At 30.9% G+C, this 20,267-nt stretch overlaps 1 protein-coding gene across 1 annotated transcript in view; it reads left to right on the top strand.

Annotated features, from left to right (window-relative positions):
* LOC121123292 (lachesin) overlaps positions 1–20,267 on the top strand; it is a 58,630-nt gene that overhangs the window by 28,342 nt on the left and 10,021 nt on the right. Inside the window, exons 2-6 of the mRNA XM_040718418.2 lie at positions 1,423–1,758; positions 1,823–1,947; positions 9,950–10,091; positions 15,446–15,909; positions 17,550–17,817. Coding sequence (XP_040574352.2) covers positions 1,423–1,758; positions 1,823–1,947; positions 9,950–10,091; positions 15,446–15,909; positions 17,550–17,817 — 1,335 coding nt within the window. The remainder of the gene's footprint in view (positions 1–1,422; positions 1,759–1,822; positions 1,948–9,949; positions 10,092–15,445; positions 15,910–17,549; positions 17,818–20,267) is intronic.

Here is a 20,267-nt window from a genome sequence, read left to right as displayed (position 1 = left end):
AAAATATATCTGGAAAGTGGTAATATATATTTTTCACATCGCCTTCTATGTGAGTAACATACCTATATTTTATATTAAACAATTTTATTATTTTTTGAGTAATTTTATTTTGCTGAAAGATGACACCACTTTCTGCAATTTTGTTGACAAACTATTACAAGTAAACTACACTTATGCTTCATTGGATTGATTAAATAATATGTCAAATCTATTTTAAACAAACACCTATATTAATCATTATCAAACCATTTTTCGAGAAATTAACTAACTATTTGTTTATAATAGTTGTTAATTATAATAGTGAATGCTGTTCACAGTACGCAAAAACAATCTTTTAAATTGGTTTTCCTTTTATGTTGAGGCTTTGTACTGGAGTAAAATATTCAATCCAATAATGCCTATTATATTAATGCGCAGACATAATATTTTTTTTTTAAATTTAAATCCTTTTCCATTTGTAAGAGCCAAAATGTTTTATTTTATTTTAGCTATATCGAAATTTTTGAGTTTTTGGTTAGAAATCCAAACTTTTGTATAATTAAAAGTAACTGACAAATTGTTATTGCTGATGCTTATAAGCAAAAAAAAAAAAAAAAAAGAAGGACTTCTGCATTTATAACACCTCTGAAATTTGACATAGGTATAACTTTTCAAGATAAATGTGGTTTTAGAATTTTGTGGATAGGTCATATTTTGCAACACAAAAGTAGAAAATTTTGCATTTTTTTCGAACAAAGGATTTATCGATTATATATTTGAAATTGTATCCATGAAGTTTTAGAGCCACAAAATTGTCAATCTGCTTAAATTATAGAGTTTCAAAATTCATGTATCCAATATGACGTGAAAGGGTTAAATATATAAACACTATGTATTTTTTCCAAGTGTTGAATTTCTATGGAATTTTTTTTTCCAAAAATAAATAGTCGACAATGCCTTGACTAGACTTTAGTACCTGAGGGGGGAAAAGAAATACCCATAAATATCGGAACATCAAAACATGTAAAGATCGTGAGTGGTCCTGAAAAAGAATTCCACGTCTCATAAAATTTACTCAATCAACCATAGCGTGACAGCTGTAAGCAATTAAAAGTCACTTTCTGTGTACTTTTCACATAGAAAAAAAAGTAAATATAACACCCAAAGGAGCTGTTTAAGGAATGAAATATACATAAATCTATTATTGCCACTGGCCTAGTTAATGAACCTATTAGAAGGAATGTGTGATATATATATAAAGGAGAAAAAAAGCCGTTGAAAGACAAATCGAATATGTATAAGTTTGTTTTTTTATGTTCAACTTGTAAAACGATTAGGGAAAGTTTTTTTATAATGAGCTCTTAAAAAATACTATTTAAAAAAAATATTATTATTAAAAACGAGATTTACATAGATGCTAATTTAAATAATGATTGATTTTAGACACAAACTGCCGCCGCCTTGGCCCAAAGTCACCCACCTTCATTTCCAAATCCCAAAGGTTAGATGAAAAAATCCACGAAACGGTTTTGTTTGAATGCCATGTTGATAATCTGGGTAAAAAGATCATAACATGGTATAAGGTGATGGGTGGTAAGAAGAAGCTCATATATGCTGGAAACATCAACATATTCCAAGATCCTCGACTCTCTGCTGGAAACAATGGTCTTCATTTGGCCATAAGCAACTTGAAAGAAGGCGATGATGGAGAATACTTTTGTCAAGTCAACACCAATCGAGAGGATGAAATTAGATTACATCATTATCTTAAAGTTCGAGGTAAAAAAAAAATGGGCTAGAATTAAGAATCTATCTAATACAATCTATTTATTTTGGGGTATAGTTCCTCCAGTAATCAAACCCGACCCTGAGAATGGAAACATCAACATAGTCAAAGTTAATAAAACTGCAACGCTGAAGTGTATAGCGACTGGTTCTCCCAAGCCTTACATTACTTGGTCAAAATTGGTAAGTTTTTTTAAATTCATATTAATCATCATATACTGAGCCAAGTTGTCTCATTAAGGTTTACCCCTTCCTTATTTCCATCAAAATACTAATTGTAGTACTTTATTGGAATATTTAACCGCCCAGCATTAAATATATGCTTTAGAAATGTAAAACTTCATTTTCCTATAGTGTACTGATGCATTGCAATCAGAATCAGCAAGAGTCGGCCTTTTATGAAGTATCTCAATAGGCTTTATTAATTATTATGCATACTTATATATGTATACAGTATTAAGCATAAAAATATTATTATTTGAAATTTGTTCTAGACTGCATTGTATAGGGCTTTATAAAGTTATCAAGGTCATCAACAAATGTCTCTTCTAAAAAAGAACATTAAATTTTAAAAAAACCAACGAATATCAAGATAATGTTTTTAAAAAAAAGTCAACAAATTAGATGCTTCCTAAAAAAAATATTTATATGGGGTCTGAAGTAGTGTTATGTGAGTCCTTATTTATTTGATCATCTCTAGTCTTAGTACCGATCTTATCAGTGCTTGGGACCGTTCTTTATGACCGTCAGTCATTCGAACTATGGGTACAAGAAGTGATTAAAAAAAAGAAGAAATATAATTGAGTAACGTCATCAAAAACCGAAATTTATACGTTTTAGGACTAATATACTGGGCTGAACTGGACCAGACCGAGGTTGAACTGAATAGGACTAGAGTTCTCTGTCTTAAATAAAGCACAACACTAGTCTGAAGGGATGAAAAGACAGAAAAACTTTACTCCAGAGGACATAATATTCCTCAACTTATAAATTATTATCAAATTAGACATCTTGTATTTCCTGATTTTATATAAAATCGTTGAGATTGATAAATAATAAACTCGCATAAAAATTATTCTTTGAAACCTGGATCATTAATTCCGAAATTTCTTTATAACTCAAAAACTTATAACTAAAAACATCAAAAAAAAAAAAAAGAGTTCACATGGGAACTTGAGTAAAAATATGGTATAGATAAACCATTACAAGCATATTTTTGTCTCTGGGGTGGATAAACACCTCTAAGGAAGTAACTGTGGGTTCATATTACTTCCACATTTATAAGCATCAAACTCTTAGAAAATGAATATATATTTTTCTTATTCCTTAAAAGAAATCCCACATGATATAAGAAATTGCTCTTAATCGCTAGATATTGCTGCCTTGAGTGTGAATATGTAAATTGTTTATATTGATAGTCATTGTTTTTAAACCATTGTTTGGGCCGGATATTTGGTGTGATAAATCCCTTTGACCTCTTCTTTTGTTTCTGCAAGCCAGCGGTCGTTCCAGTAAATTGATAAACTGTGACAATCTTCTTGTCCGAGAAAATTTTCACAATTAAACCATTTGTTTTTATCCATATGAGGATTTTATTGCACCTCTCGATCCTCCTGGCTTTCATGCCCTCTATCAAAAGTTGGCATGGAATCCTTGAGAATGAAACAAATCCCAAGCTGTGCTTTATAGCCCTCCTAATATTCCTAGGAGCCACAGAGAAGTTGTTGGCGAGACGATTTAGCGGGATCCTCCTCTATATTCTTCTCATAACTTAACAAGAACTTCGTATTCCTCTTTAAATTATACCCTCCACTTTCTGACATCCTGGATAATTCTTCTCTATTTTTTTCGTATTGACCAACTTAAAAACAAGGGTCTTAGAACACTTTACAAAGTCCGTTATTTTCATCAAAACCACCTCAGCATCTTTGATATCTTAGATGCGCTGCCATTTTGCTTGTTGCTCGCTCATAATGATGAAATGACTAAATCATTAGTATAGTTTGTTTGTGTAAAAAGGACGGAAAACATAATATAAAAAATAGTCACTAAACCTTTTCATAGTATTGAGAAAATCAATATTATCTTTTATTCGACATTTTCCTGCCATTCTCTGTATATGATTTATTTTACCTTGAGAAACATAGAAATAACCTATAGAGCCCAAAAAATTTTGGGCTACATTGACTTTTATATACTATCAATAGGCCCTGATAGCTTTATAGATAAAAAGAAATATTTTTTTATAATAATAACATTATTTACTCATCCCTATTATACAAATGTTTTGAGCTAAGATTATTTTTTTTCCAATGTTCCGATGTACAATGTTGTAGAACATATGTCGATTGTTATGAAAAATATTGTCTAGTTGGCATCATAGGCACAAAGTTTAGATTGAGATCACAGCCCTCCTCGTTGCCGGATTATCCCAGAAGGCTATCTTGGAGCAGACTGGGACCTCGAGGAAGACGATTTACAATGTTTCTATGCGGCTGGAGGTCGGGGAGTACCTCAGACACTTTCCAGGAGCAGGCAGTAAAACCTCTGTGTCTGTCAACTGACTGAAGTCGGCCTTCAAGAAAAAGCCGAATTATTCAATTCCAGACATGGACAGAAAGATGAACAAGCCCGCATCAGCGGTGTCCGCGGCTCTAAAAAAAGGTAGGAGGAAATTCTCTGCGGCGTATTCTGCCATCTCTTTTGACAGAACACCAGAGAAAAGTCCGCGTGGTGCGTGCAAAAAAAACAAATAAAAAACATCATGAACCACCTCAAAAAACATGTGGACTCATTATGATCTTTTCTGATGAGGAGACCTTTACTGTTGACCATGTCTTCAACAATCAGAATGATCGAGCATTGATGTTTGGGTTTGTAACAGAGGAATCACCGATATGCCTCCACTACCAAACACCTTGCTTCAGTGATGAGGTTAGACCTAGTTGCATTCAACAGGAAGGCCATGAATCCTGTGTGGTTCCCTTTATGATACAGGTTTAAGGCTGATGAGTACGTCAAAATTTTAAATGCAAAAGTTTCGCCATGGATCAGATACATCGTTGGGAATTCTCCTTGGGTGTTTCAACAAGATGAAGCAACTGACCACACCGGAAAGAAACCCCAAGAGTGGTTCATGCACTTCTGGGCAAAGGACTTCTAGCCGCCGCAGAGCCAAGACATCAACTCCCAAGACTATTCCATCTAGATACGCGTGGAGTCCAAGGCCTGCAGGAGATGCCACAACAGCATCCAGGCCATGAAGACCTCCTCCAACCAGACCTGGGCCTCCATGAGCGCCAAGTACATCAAAAGGGTATGTTGTATCTTCCACCACCGCTTGGAGCTCACCATAATTTCTGAGGCTGGATACAATGACTATAACATGTTTTTTTGGGTTTCAATTAATAATTAATAGTTAATAAACTTATTTCCTAATTCACGAATGATCCTCCCATGAACTTCAATCCTTTGTGTGTTAAAATGGATAAATAATAATGGTTGGCCCTGTATATTATACAGTGGGTATATATATATAAAAGAACCAATATTTAAAATACACATTAGCCCAAAAATAGACAAATTTGAGGAAGTTTCATATTTCTTCTCTAAAAATATGTACCATCCATAATAACTAGACCCAACGGCAAATATTAATATATATATATATAACATACAAATATAAATGTATACCTTGAAATATAATAAAAATATGTACATTTAAAAAAAAAAAAAAAACTCATTTAGCAGTTTGCTTAAAGGCTTTTTTATAAAAAATTGCATAAAACCTATTCAAAAATAAATGGACAGATAAGAGACATTCGTTGAATAGCTTCTTATAAGTAGTAGTAAGTAAAAAAATATTTTGATGTCTATTTGTATATTGATAGATTAGTTAGTTATAGACAAAAAATAACTATGTTTATAAGTGGGAAATGATTCTTATTCTGAAACATTTAGTTCTAGTTAAATATTTGGGTTGTATAGATCCTTAATATGAGACTTGAAATTGGTCATTGAAAAAAGTCCTTTTTTTTAAACGCCCTCTACATGCCATGATTTACAAATATACTCCATTCAGCGTCAGTTATCCATGCAACATTAGCGTTGTTTACTTATCTTACCTTCTAAGCAAGAGACAAAGTCTTCCAGAAAAATAATACAACTCCTTGAATTCCTTGTGCTAAGTGTGACTCTAATTTAGTTATTTCGAAAACAATTTCGTATTTAAATTTTACTCTGCCTTTTGATTGCAGAAACTGCTGTTAAAGCTAAGCAATGGCTTGAAAATTGTTATGGGGACCTCCAATCCTTAAAACAAATAATAAATGTATATTAATAATTTTAAACGAAAAAAAACGTGGTTTTTTTGGGGGTTTTGCCTAGGACTTTTCAGACCATGTGCTAAGTGTATATTACTCAAACTCAAAATTCTTCTCTGCATGCCCCAGTTTTATTAAAGACCTACCTTAAACTACAAGGTACAGACTGTCACACCACATTACAGATAGTGTATATATTTTTTTATTTTGCTCATACCCTATTAAATTGGGTCAGGAAAAGCGCAGAGGGTAGACTGGAAGGGCTGTAGTCCCCCTAAATCAAAGATTGTTTGTCTTTATCACCCCATAATTATCAGTTAAGCACTTTTATTTAATTCTTCAAAAAAAAATTATATTTAAACTTATAAAGGAATTTCATAGGATAAAAATAAGAAAACTGGTAATCCAGTGAGGAAATATATTTTGAAAGGCATTTTTTCCATTTATTTATAAAAAGATTACAAAAAAGGAATAAACATTTGTTTATTTTCTCTAAGATTTCGCACCTCTTCCAAATCAAAAAAATGTTCTATTACTCCATAGTTTATAGTACTCTTAGAGAGATATTTCTAATTTTGAAGTATTTTTTTGTTGACAATCTAAATAAATTTTTCTCAAAGGCAGTCATCATTATTTATTCATTTGAGAGGAGTGAACATCAAAGTTTAACGTAATTACAAGTGCGTGTGCTTACGGTAGAAGGAGAGTAACATCAATGATTCTAAGGGCAGTTAAAATTGTAGGTCCTTGTTGAACTCAGTGTGGAATTGAGGATCCAAATCGTTATGCTTCCAATCTAATGTCCTTCCTATATACGGAGTGAAACATTTTTTAAATTGTTTGGGTTAACACGTCAATTCTAGGTTTTTTTATTTACATCCAGAAAATGGTCAGAATTTACAACTCTATCTATGAGGTCTCAGACAGCAGATATGTCGTCTCACAGAGTTATCATATTTTATTAATATTCTATCTGGTGTGGTTTTTATATTCAAAGGGATTCTTAGAATTTTTATATCTCTAGTTATAAGGAAATTTCTTGAATCATTGAATTCATTTTCTTTACTTTCTTTACGATCTTTGACCTTATGTTTTTGAGAATTTCACAGTAAATAGTAAAATGATTTTGAACCTATTCAGGAAACATAATCAACCTTTCCTCTTTTTTTTTTTTTTTTTTTTTTTTTTTTGGTACTAATAACACCCATGAGACTAGTTTCCTTTTCTTCACTTTCATTTGGTACATATACAAATTTATGTATCCGATGGTTGAATAACGTTTTCTATCTTCGAAGTCCTGTATATAATCAAGGACGCCCGCAGGGGGTGAGATGGAGGGGCTGTAGCTCCAACCAAATTAAGGAATTTTTGCTTTTTACTATAAATTTTAATTTTTGAAATTAAATTTTTTTCTAAAAAAATATAATTTTCTGTAAATTACTATGAATTTTTGAAATTATAAAAATAATAATAATTCTTTTGTGAACACCTTTGGATTTGTAAAATTTTTTTTGTTTCAAAAATTTAATTTTTCGAAATAATCTATTGTTTTTTGAAACTATTTTCCATAAAATTTAAATTTAAAAAAAATTAATATTTCAAATTTTTTTCCCAATAATTTAATTTTTTGGGAGTAACTGTAAATATTTGATATTTTTGTTAAAATAATTTAATATTTGAAATTTAATTTTGGAATTTTGTTGGGAAAAATTCCAAAAACCAAGCCTCCTCCAAAAACAATATAAAAATATATTCGAGCAGACGCTTCTGATCACTACGTATCACATTTGGAATACTAATTTCGAAATAGTTTGTTTAGGAGCAAAAATAATTATCAAAAAATTCTTCTATTTGACGTATTTGGAGTCAGATTTGGCCTATTTTTTTTAGATTTAAGACAAAACCGAATGGGACGATAAAAAGCTTGGGACTGCACATCCCTAATATATAAACATAATACCAACTTATTCGCCACTAATCGTATATTTGTTTGTGGCTATAGTTTAATTTCTTATAGTTGTATGTACGAGGATTGGCAACTAAATACGATTAAGAAAGCGTTTATTTATGTAGAACTGTATGGCAGTGTAATTTTAAACAGGAGTAATTAAACGCATGTCTTAATAAATAAGAATATGTACGTCTATAAAATAGTACCCCCATTTTTCTCCACATTAAAAAAAAAAAAAACTCCCATAAATGTCTGACTCACTAAATAATAGGTATGATTTATTTTAGTAATTAGGCAGGGTAGCCATTATCATTAGTCTTATTGACCCAACACGGCATAAAGTACAGTAATACATGTACTTTAGTACAGAGAAAATTACATATATAAAACTTAATTACTACATAGGGGTTGTCATTAATACTTAAATAAATAATATATTAAATTCATTTATCGAAATATGTTTGTTAACTCTTACTAAATCCTTACTCTATTATGGACCATCTTTGATATACTAAACTACAAGTGGAAGTACCCGACGAACAGACAATATTTCATTTGATAATATAGAAGATAATTCACCACGAAATCATCAGTGTTACTCTCCCCTTTTCTTGAGCACACTCACTCCATACTTAGAAGTTCTCTCCTCTAGAATAAAAAATTGGTAAATTAAAAATTTGGAGCGTTTTTTCACTTTATTTTGACAATAAAATTAAGAGAAACAGCACAATTTTTTTTGGCCACCTGCTCCGAATTTTCACCTTGGTCGTAGTAATACTGAAGAATGTATCGAATTTCCTCTTTTTTGACTTCCATTTTGGAAAGCTGTAATACACAACTGGCTTCAGCAAACACATAACTTTAGATAAACCTTTTTTTACGTATATGCTTCACCTTTTTGATGCAATATATTAATTGTGAGATATAGCTCACTATAGGCAACTAGCAAAAACGCTCAGAACTTTTTATATAATATGATATTAAAGCTTAAAAAAGGCTTATATGACGTGATAAGCCAGAAAGTACTTTAATCTCTAGAACGCTACATGGCTGAGCTTTAGCTACACACACTCCTTGTTAAATATGAGTAGACCTAAACGTCTGTGATATTTCATTCATTTTACATTCGTTAGTACACAACTCTTTACATAATAGTTTTATTTTCTATTTTAAAATGATACTCAAAAATTCATAACTATTCACAAAAAAAAATAGTTTTTACCTCTAATTTTGCGTAAAATTTTTTCATCAAGAATCCCTTAATGAATCTAGTAAAGAGCAAAAATTCCTTTGGCGGGGGACTATAGCCCTTGCAGCCCACGTACTGTGGATTCCCCTGTAGTGTCTTATTGTTTATTTGCTTATTTTATTTAACCCAAGGAATAAGAACTTCCATTGCTCCAAAAAAATTCTAAATCACCTAATTTAGTGTAATGTACCCCTGTTCCCACACCATTGTCTTAGATCATGTTTATATACAGTCCTAATATAAACTCAAAAAAACTGTATATGTACACACAGATAAACATTTTTTTAAATTATAGATTATCTAAGTTGTGTTCATGTTTGTAAGTACAAAATATGTACACGCTTAAAAACCTAGTGGTCCTAATGAATACCCTCTAAATGAATTTTCTCTACCCAATCATCCCCTTTGTGTACATATTTATTTATTCATTTGAATTTGTATGTTATTTTAAATATTATTCATAGCAATGAAGCTATTATGTCAGTTCAGTCAATTTTTCTTGTCATAACAATTGTACACGGTATATATACACCACGTAGTATAATAGTGTTTCATTAATGATAAATCGACTATTCCATTTATAAATGTACAACCTATATAACATATTAACAAAACTTGCTCATGTATTATTCACTCTTCTCTTTTAATGTCATCATATTGTAGGACAAACCTGAAGTAGTTATTTCCCGAGGTGAACAAATACTTATACAGGATGTAACACGATTGGATGCGGATATTTACGAGTGCAAGGCTTCAAATGGAGTTGGTGATGATGCCAAAGCTCAAATTCGTCTTGAAGTTCTATGTAAGTCAAAGAACATTTTGTATATCAACTTAATTTAATTTTCGTTAGGGTAAATCATGAAACTCTTGATATCTCCAAATAAGACGTCATTTTTCTTTTTCCCAATTGAGTCATTTTTCTTTTTCCCAATTGAGCCATTTTTCTTTTTCCCAATGGAGTCATTTTTCTTTTATGTGAACACTAGTAAAGTACAACTAGAATGGGCACTCGGTAGAGTCCAAACCACTGGTGCCTATAGTCATTTATTCTAAATTGTATTTATATATATATATATGAAGTATCTTTATTTAACTATGTACATCAGGACACCAATTTGAGCTCTGTAAATTAATTTGTTTTTCCAAAAAAAAAAAATATATATATACATATTTTATTTGTATTACTTTGAGTGCCATCAAAACTTAAGTTATGAGGAGCGTAAAAGTTTCTTATACATATCTTCTGGATCATTTAAAATGTATTTTCCAAAAGAGAGTGCTCCAAAAACACAAATCTGGATACGCTCCTTTTACTGACATATCTAATCATCAGTTGTCTCATATTGAAGATGCAGTTATCGAACTTATATATGATAAAAGATTTCGATTCAAAAACAAACTTGACAAATTCTCAATTTATGTCATGAATGAGTGCCCAGTGCTAGCTAAAGCAACTTTAGATTTACTTATACTATATGGCTCAACTTATTTATTTGAGAGGAACCTTCCTTATGAACTTATATATAAAAAAAAAAATACAGATTGTAGCTTACCGTAAAGAAATTTTAATAGCCTCTTTCTGTCACTATATATAATCTTCGTACTAAGTTTTATCGAAATATATCTGTAACTTTTGGGTTGATCCTGGTGACCAACAAACAACCAAAAAGATGCAAAAATATTACCTCTGTTCAACTTCCATGACGGAGGTAATAAGTTCTAAATGTAAGTATTGTCCTGTACACTTCTAGAACGCCAATAAATAAATTTCAGGCTAGATGCGTCTTCCTCACATTTTTTCCAAGAAATTTTATCGGAACAATTATTTTTGACAAAAATTATAACCTATCACTGATATCGTTGATTGGGTTGCTTCCAAAGAGTTACCCACGAATAATGTATTTAAATATGCAAAAAGCACTTTAAATGGCTTATAAAAGAAGAAAGATATATGACACAAGCGGGTGGGGAAAAGGACGTCCATGTAACTAGAACTTCATAGCTAAATCAAGAATATATGATATACTTTTAATTCCGAATAATAAGTAGTAAGTGAAAAAGAATAATGTCAAAAAATAATTTGATAAGTTTAATACTATGACTATAAAGTTATTTAAAAAAATGTAAATTCATGTTAATTTACATAAATATTCCCCATAAAAGGGGAAAAATATTTAATCAATTCTTTTCTTGAATATTTTTAAAAAATATACAAAACAAACGATAAAAAAATATCGATTATAATTTATAAAAGTTAGCCAATTACCAAATATTCTCATAGGACCTATTGCAATAGCCAAAAAAACAAAATTCTATTTAATAAAACCTTTGAATAGAGATGTTGTATTCCGGTTTGCTTTTATTTTCAGAAATATGGGAAGGACGTTCCAAGCCCGAAATTCCTGTTTTGCAGCCTTCAGAGTATTTTTTTGAAAAATAAAGTAGTTTATAATCTTTCGATGATTTAATGTTTTTTTTTCGTCTTAAAATATCTAAAAATTACAAACAAAACATTAAATATAGTTTGTAGGTACATGCTTTCAAATTCTGAAAATGTTTTAACTATTTATGTATCATATTTTGAATCGGGAAAAATGTTTTTGTAAATACAAAAATGACTCAAAATGGACACTTCTTAGAATTAAAACATGGCTTGAAAGTCTTGGACTTCACACATGGATGGTGTTTTTTTTAATTTACCTCATTTTCAGATAGTACCAGCCTTCTATATAGAGCTGTCAAAATTTCAAGACCCTTTGTTATTTAGTTTGTGAGTTATTGTTCAAAGTGTGACGCTACTTTTATTATTTCCAAAATAGTTGTTGTAATAATTATCCTCATTTTTGATCAGAATGATACAGATCATATTTGTTCGTAAAGTAAAAACATGTTATTTCATAATATAAAAAAGCACCTTAAAAAAATAATATTTTAACGGTTATTTAAGATTTATTTTATGAAAAAATATTTTTGTATATTTATTCAACTATCAAAGTTTATAAATATGAGGTATAGTAACAATAAATTCTTTTTTTGCATGAAATTGAAGGCTTTATTTAGCATTGTTAAAATGATCCGATATAAATCAAATATTTACTCTCTTGTTTGATAAATTATTACCATTTTGAAGGTAATTCCATTATACCCCTTTCATAGAAACCCTTGTCCCTATTGGCAAAGAGCATGTCAGTCAATTTTCACAAGCTTCCAATGAGGTATATTTTTCACCAGTAAAATCATTCGTCATAGACAAGAACAGGTAATAATCATTTTGTGTCAGGTCTGGACTATATTTTAGGCGGATATCTTGCCTCCAACTTAAATTCCTGAATCTTCTGGAGAGTCCAATCGATGTGTGTTGCCTAGTGCTCTCCTGATGGAGCACAATTCTTCTCCTCTTGGCCAAAGCTACCTGCTTCTGCCCAATTAATTCCTTCAGACGGTACAATTGTTGACAATTCACATCTGAATTAAGAGTTTGGTCATAGAAGAGCACCTCATAGTGGATGATACCCTTTTAATCCCACCAAACACACAGCAAGACTTCCTGGATGTCAATCCTGGATTGCTCACTGTTTGCACCTGATCTCATTTTTCTAAAGCCATCTAGCATAAAACGATTGCTCGTATACAACGCGAGGTACTCATTATTAAAGGCATATATTAGAAAAATACTGGATTTCTTAATATTAAATGAAATTTTTGGGTTATTAAGATCATTTTCATGGTTCTAGAGAAGGGTTTACCAAACTTTTTTTTACTGCGGGCTTGATAACTGAAAGAATGAAGGGGATGAGCTACATAAGCATTCTGTTCAAGACTCGCAAGCTCTGGGGAAGAAGAGGAAAAATTAATTTTAGCATTCCATGTTAATCGAGGGTAAGCCCTGTGCAATGAACAAAAAAATAACATGTTTATTAACTAAAAATTATCAGAAAAGTAATACTACCAAAACATATATACATCAGACATAGATCCAAATATTACAAACGAAGGACCGGAAAAAGGTTAGTGAGATTTGTGGAACTGAAAACTGGCTTTCAAGATATCATCAATCTTTGGTTTGGAATTGCAGCATTGAATCTAGATAATGGATTTCAAATGTTCATCAGTCAATCGTATTAGATGAGCTGAGGTCCCATAATTTATATTTTGAAAATGTTTGTTAATTTGAGAATGAGAGAAAGGAAAAGAAGTGTAATTGTGGGATACCCAAATGGAGATGGAGAAAATGCATATTGCTCCTGTGGGTGCTACTTATACACTGAATTATACACAAATTTAAGTAAAGTCAGCGGGCGGATAAACTGACGACGCTTGCCAGATCTGGCCCTCGGGACGCAGATTGGTGAACCCTGCTCTAGAGGTAAAAACAATGTGGAAAACATCGTTTTCAATCCAAGGACATACATAAGTTGATTAGTGCTGATAATCGGCGAATTGAATCGACTTACCAATATATTGGTCTAATCCAATATTAATATAAAATATAATTTGTAAGACACTTTACCCTTATTATATATAATGATATAATTGAGCGAAAGGAACGTTTAAACATTGGGGGTTTTCTGTATTGATAGATGCTCTATTCATTTTCATATTTCAGCCCTTTTTGTATAAGGAAAAAGAAAGATACATATGAAGGAATTTTGTGAAGGACATAATTTCTAAATAATTTTATCTTGATGATTGAATAGCCTATTAATTAATATCCTTAATTGACTGAACATATTATATGAGCCTATCTACGAAGCACATACTTATGATTCACGAGTACATGCATTTGTTAACAGATTTTCTTCAAAAATTAATTTGGGTTTACAGAATACATAGTGTATACTTGATATAATTCAATATAACTGAATAACTCTGTAGGAGATCGGGGAAAGTTGTAATACTTCTTTCTTTCTGGCTCAAATATCAGGAGCTTCTTATACTTAGACACTTCAAAATGTAAAGCAATATATCACTTATTGTTTGATTTATTTATAAATTATTCTAGGCCATAGTTTAGTGACAAATTGCAGTATCCTATTAACTTTTACAAATCATGGAATTGTAAATTTAATACATACCATAAATCTCATATATAAAATATGAAGTATCAATCTTCACTATTTTTATATTACTAAAATTAATAATTATGTGATGGTGACCAATATAAGTCAAACAAAAATTGAGTACCTTTAATGTGACTCTTTCTCTTCATGCAATATCTATGATACTCTACTCCTTATTCCGTCAGTACCCATACATTTCGAGAATAAATGTTCCGAGGTGTCCTTTTCATTTTTTCCCCATAAATATTTCCAAAAGGATAAGTATTTGTGATAGTTCTGTAGATGAACAGTTAACTGTTCGAGATAAATTAAGACTAGATTAATTAATGTTTTTTAAAGAATAAATAAATAAATATTTCCCATTATCGAATAATTAGCTGCCATATGAGATTAGAGAAAATTAAAAAAAATAACTAAATAAAGAATAAAAATCAAATTAAAAATAATAATAATTAAAAAAACAAAAACAACATTGAACGAAAAAAAAAAAAACGTGTTTTCTTTGTGAAGCCCAGGACTTTTCAGATCATGTTTTATGTTTATTATAAAGAAGAATAAACATTAGAAAGAAATTGCAACAAAGGGTAACAACTAAATCCTCTGTACTAAGTCTTACAATATATGTTTCAAATGGTCCCAGTTACCCCTAAATATTATATTTTATAAAATTATAGAGGGAATTGATTTTATGTCATTATTTTTTATCTCCTTGTTTGATTGATCAAAAATTTAATCATTCAAACTCTTAACTATGTATATTTAATAAGGTAAATAATTAATTATTAATCCATGAACATACATATAATCAATTTATGAGTTAGAATATGCAATTATAGTAATTACGGTCCTTCTTCCAATGAAAAAAAAAAATGAAAAAAACTTGGTCCTTTCAGCTGTAATAATTTTCTTTCCCTTTCCTTTGCTTTTCTTTGCATATATTATATATTATTTATGATTTTTATGTGGACACCACATAATGTTTGAAGAGACGGAGCAAGGAAAGATAGAAAAAAGTCGATAAGGATCTTTATATTACTATAAATTATAATCATAATTTGTGTAAAAAATATGACCTTTTTTTTTTAATACTTTTTAGTTCCACCTGAAGTCCATGTACCTGTTCACAAGATATATACAGGAACACCCTCATCATCCCTTGGTCATGGACATCATCGCCGTGATATCCTCACATGCATTATTTACGGAGAGCCGGAGCCAAGAGTATTTTGGATCGGACCCTCTAACAACGTCATCCCTTCTTCCAGTCGTAATTTTAACGCAACACGAAACACGGATCCACGAAAGAAGGAGCCACTCTACTATTTAAATGTGCTCTATGCTCGTGATCATAAGCACTTTGGGAAGTATAAATGTATTGGAGAGAACACACTTGGAACTGCGGAAGGGACGATTGAGTTGACTGGAGCTCCACAAAAGCCCATCATCATTAGTGACTCTATTGCGAATTCCAAAAATACTTATACTCTGCGATGGACGGTCAAGTCCCCTTTGAGGTTAAAGAATCAAAAGGTGAACTACTGGCTGGAAAAAACGAGTGGGGTAAGTAAATATTATACGCATGACTTTAAGTGCTTCAATTACAAAAACAAAATCTGTATTAGATATGCGTGTAGAGATATAGGAATTCAATTCAATGAATAATAGGAATAGTCATTGAAGTGATTCCTAATTCCTTTACATATACTGGGTTCAGTGGGGGAAAATTACACTTACTAAAACATGAATTTTGTAGATATAATATTTAGAAGATATCACATAATATTCCAACTAAAAAGGGAATAATCAAATTCAAAATTGAAATAGTCAAATTTAAAATAAACATAATCAAACTCAAAATGGGAATAGTCTCATTCAAAAGGAAAAAGATCAAATTGAAAAGGAGATCAGTCAAATTCAAAATAAAAACTTATAAATTTACAAAGATAAGAGAATTTGACCTGGTTGTACAAAATGCAATAGAAAAATTTAAGAGATAATTTTTGGCAAGATATATTGCTCGTAGGTATACAAAGTCAAATAAGTGTTGCTCTAAATCTTGAGAATATTCTTTAAAAGAATATACAAGTTGTTAATATGTATTTGATTACATTACATAGGTATTTATTCAACGATTTTCGCCCTGATTTAGGATTATTCAAAAATATGTAACTTAAAACATAGATAATTTCATTTTTTTTTTAAATAGTAAATATATAGCAAAACTTTCACCTAAGAAAAATCCGAGCGACAGTCCTGTATATATAAATATACCTATAATAATTAATATTATGTATTTAAAAATTGAATATATAACTTTCAAGCCATAAATATAGACTTTTACCCTTGATACCTTATTTATTTCAATTTTATTTATAAATGTCCTTTGACATTACTTAATAAGTGTAAATATTCTCATTTTGATTTAGACCTTTTGACATTTTAAATTGTACTGTTCCTATTTCGAATTTAACTATTCTCATTTTGTGGCATTTAAATCATCTTGCTTTTGAATGAAGACACCTAGACAGCAACATAGATCTTGCAATTACGCCTAAATCAATAAATGAATTTAGGTGAAATTTTTCATGTAGGTTTTTAAGGCTCAAGAGATGGTTCCGGTATTAAAAAAAATCGTTTTTCAAGGTCATAACAGCCTTAAAATAACATTTTTTGAAAAACAAATTTTTTGACAAACAAAGACTATTTTATATAGTAATAAAAAAAACCTTAAAATTTCATGAACATTTCTTCCTGCATGTTGGTTTGTATCTTCATTTGTTACAAAAAGATTATAAGGCTTAGAGAAGAAAAGTAGAAGAGAGAATAAGACAAAGGATTTTTGATCAAATAATATGAAAGATGAGTGAACAGTTCAACTTGAATATTTTTTCTTCTCTTAAGCTTATAATCTCCTTTTAAAAAAAGTGTGCAAGTAGGAATAAAAAATTGAAGCGAGAATAATTCTTCTTTTTTCTTTCAAATAAAGTAGAAAAGTTTGTAATTAAATTTTAATTTCTTAATGTCCGGGCAATGCCGGGTAAATCTACCGTAGTGTTTATGAAGTTTCAAGTGTCAAACGTAAAAAATATTTTATCCGCACCCTGTAATTAAATATAAAGTTAAGTATAATACCAGAACTTATGTATAAGTACATTATTGCCTTAATATATCGTCTATTAATGCTTTATTTTTATATGTAGTCCTATGAAGCCACATACTCCTCTCCCATCTACTACAACCAAGAAAACGGAAACTCAACCACACTTCACATCAATCATCAACAGCTCATTAAAGCCATGGATATCACAACAACCATCCCCAATCGGGATCCGGATCTTACCGCCTATGAAATGGCAATTGCTGAGCTCTTTCCAGATTCGAATTACGTTGTACAAATTGAGGCGGAGAATGCCTTTGGCAAGAGTGAATACTCAGATAAATTTCATTTCTACACAACGATACTCAATGGTAAGGAATAAAATATTCATGTCATGGTTGGTTGGTTCTTTGTATAGAAAGAGAAAAACATGGGGAAGTCAAAGGAAGTGTCATTGGTAGTTAGCGTAGTAAGGCACCAGTAAAATTTTTAGTCTGCATACATGAACGGCAGTCAGTTTTAGGAGGGGCGTGGGGGTTACACACATATTGTCAGTGCTATGATTTTTGTAGATTTGTTAATTAAAGATACCACCCTTGAAATTAAACTTTTCCTTAATTAAATGTGATTTCATCCCTTGAACATATACAATGCCACTTTTTGAAGGAGAATTGGAGTCCTTGTACATGCAAAGAAAACATTCAGGAAGAAATTTTTTTACAATTAAAATAAAAAATGTTTTTACTAAATAAACAACTTAATAAAGCACTGTGTTTTGGTTTAAAAAATCAAAATAAACATAAAAAACTAGTCACATCGACAAAACTAAGTTAAAGATGTACATTTTTTTCTATATAAGGGTTCAAACCCCTTTCGAAAGATTTAAAATTACATCTCTAAAAAACAAAATTCGAAATAAGTTCAAATTTAGAAAGTGCCTTGCATATTTATGGTAAAACCAGCCCTAAACATAACCCTTTTATTTGTTGTTGAAGTCTATGGCTAGGGATACAAATATTGGCTATATTCAGCTATTTATGTTTATTGCTTATGTTGGTAAGAGAAAAATAAGAATGTCCTTACTTATTATTTCTCAATCTACTGAAAATTATAACATATCAGCGAACAAAGAGGAAAATAGCTAATTGTTATTGCGAGCAAATATGTCGTCACTCAATGGTGCCATATTTCTATGGACTAGATTAGAGTAGTTTGTAATAAAAATTAGAGGGCAAGAGTCAGAAATATGGTACACCTAATTTAAGAACCTTTTTAATATCAGCTACCTGCTATATAATTTATGGGGGAATGAATTACTGCTATAAAGAGAAAAACCTTCTACATTTAGAATAGGTTTAGTGAGGAGAAAATATTATAATTGTATAAAAATTCATATATATTTATTTTTGGCAACAATATACACCAAAGATTAGCAGTAATGTATACTTCAGAGGGAGAAGTTAACATCATAAATATTGACCAAAAAAGAAGAAAGAGCACCTGCAACAACCGTTTTTCCTCCTTTAATCTTCAAATAACATTTTTTTAATTACAAACTTCTCAACTTTATCTTCGACAAACACTTTGGCGAGGTTTATACAGTCATTGCAATTGTGACAATATTCCCATCCAAATGGCTTAGTTCCCTGCACATCTTGCCACCTTTTAATTCGTTTTTTTCTTCAACTATAAAAGTAGATAACCTCATTCCTTTTTCCTTATGTAAATTATTAAAAGCACTGAGGGAATTATTATGATCAAATATTTCCATTTAAAACTCATACATAAAAATAAAACTAACGATGGAGACGGTTTAAACCCTAACACCCTTGAGACATTTTTATATAAATAAGTACATTCCTTGGGACTTGGAAAACAGTTTGTTTATTTTATGTTTATTCAAGAACTAAATGTTATTTGGTGGGAGGGTGGGGGAAGACCCTTCCCACCTCCATTTCAGATGAAAGATATCTCACATTTCGTAAAAATGACATTAAAGAAGATGTATCCTTATACAAGCAAACTTATCTTGTTTGATACATGAGCTTTCGAATCCTCTAAAATCTGAACACTTTGAATTATACGCTTATATAATATATTGTTTATTAATTAACAATAGAATTTCAACAAAATTAATACTATAAATATATGTGTGTATGTGCTCTCTTAATTCTTAATGTTGCCCACCCTAGCGACAATGATGGTTTCCAGGCGGTGGTGGAAGTTCTGGCATCCACTCTGAATGGAGTCTCAGTGGTATCTCACAGTGGCGTTGAGGGCCTCTTTTTTTATATGAAGGACACTGCAGGCCTTCACCTCGACATGCAGTCTGGTGTGAAACCAAGAGATCTCTTGCAAGGGCCCTCATGGACTTGAGGGGATTAGTCTTGATGTCTTCTTTAACTCCTCTGGGTCCAGTTTGGCCTTTTTGTCAGACCTTTTCTTTTTCTCCAACGTTTAAGACTTGCTGAAGTCGTAGACGGTGGTCCTGTTGACGCCCAGCTGCTTGGAGTGCGCTAATTGTAATTTGTCGGTCACGTTCAAGTGTCATTTTCTCGACTTTTATGTAAGCTAGAGGGCTCAGGTTATATTTTTGTAACTAATTGTTTATGCTTTAATGTATATGAATATGTTTTAATTTCAATCACTCAACCTTCATCAATTATTGAATTAGTAAGTGTTCAGATTTCAAAGAACCACCCAGTTATAAAGGTTGTTAGTTGTGAAAATGAGAAAATTAAATTTTATCACAAATATTCTAATGCCCTCATTTCTAAAGTGTATTTTGGTGAAGAGAAACAATTTAAATCGGCCACAATCA

The sequence above is a fragment of the Lepeophtheirus salmonis genome, chromosome 8, assembly GCF_016086655.4.
Source record: "Lepeophtheirus salmonis chromosome 8, UVic_Lsal_1.4, whole genome shotgun sequence".
Lineage (NCBI taxonomy): Eukaryota > Metazoa > Arthropoda > Copepoda > Siphonostomatoida > Caligidae > Lepeophtheirus > Lepeophtheirus salmonis.
The sequence above is the reverse complement of the archived record's forward strand: the minus strand, read 5'-3'. Positions and strand labels throughout refer to the sequence as shown.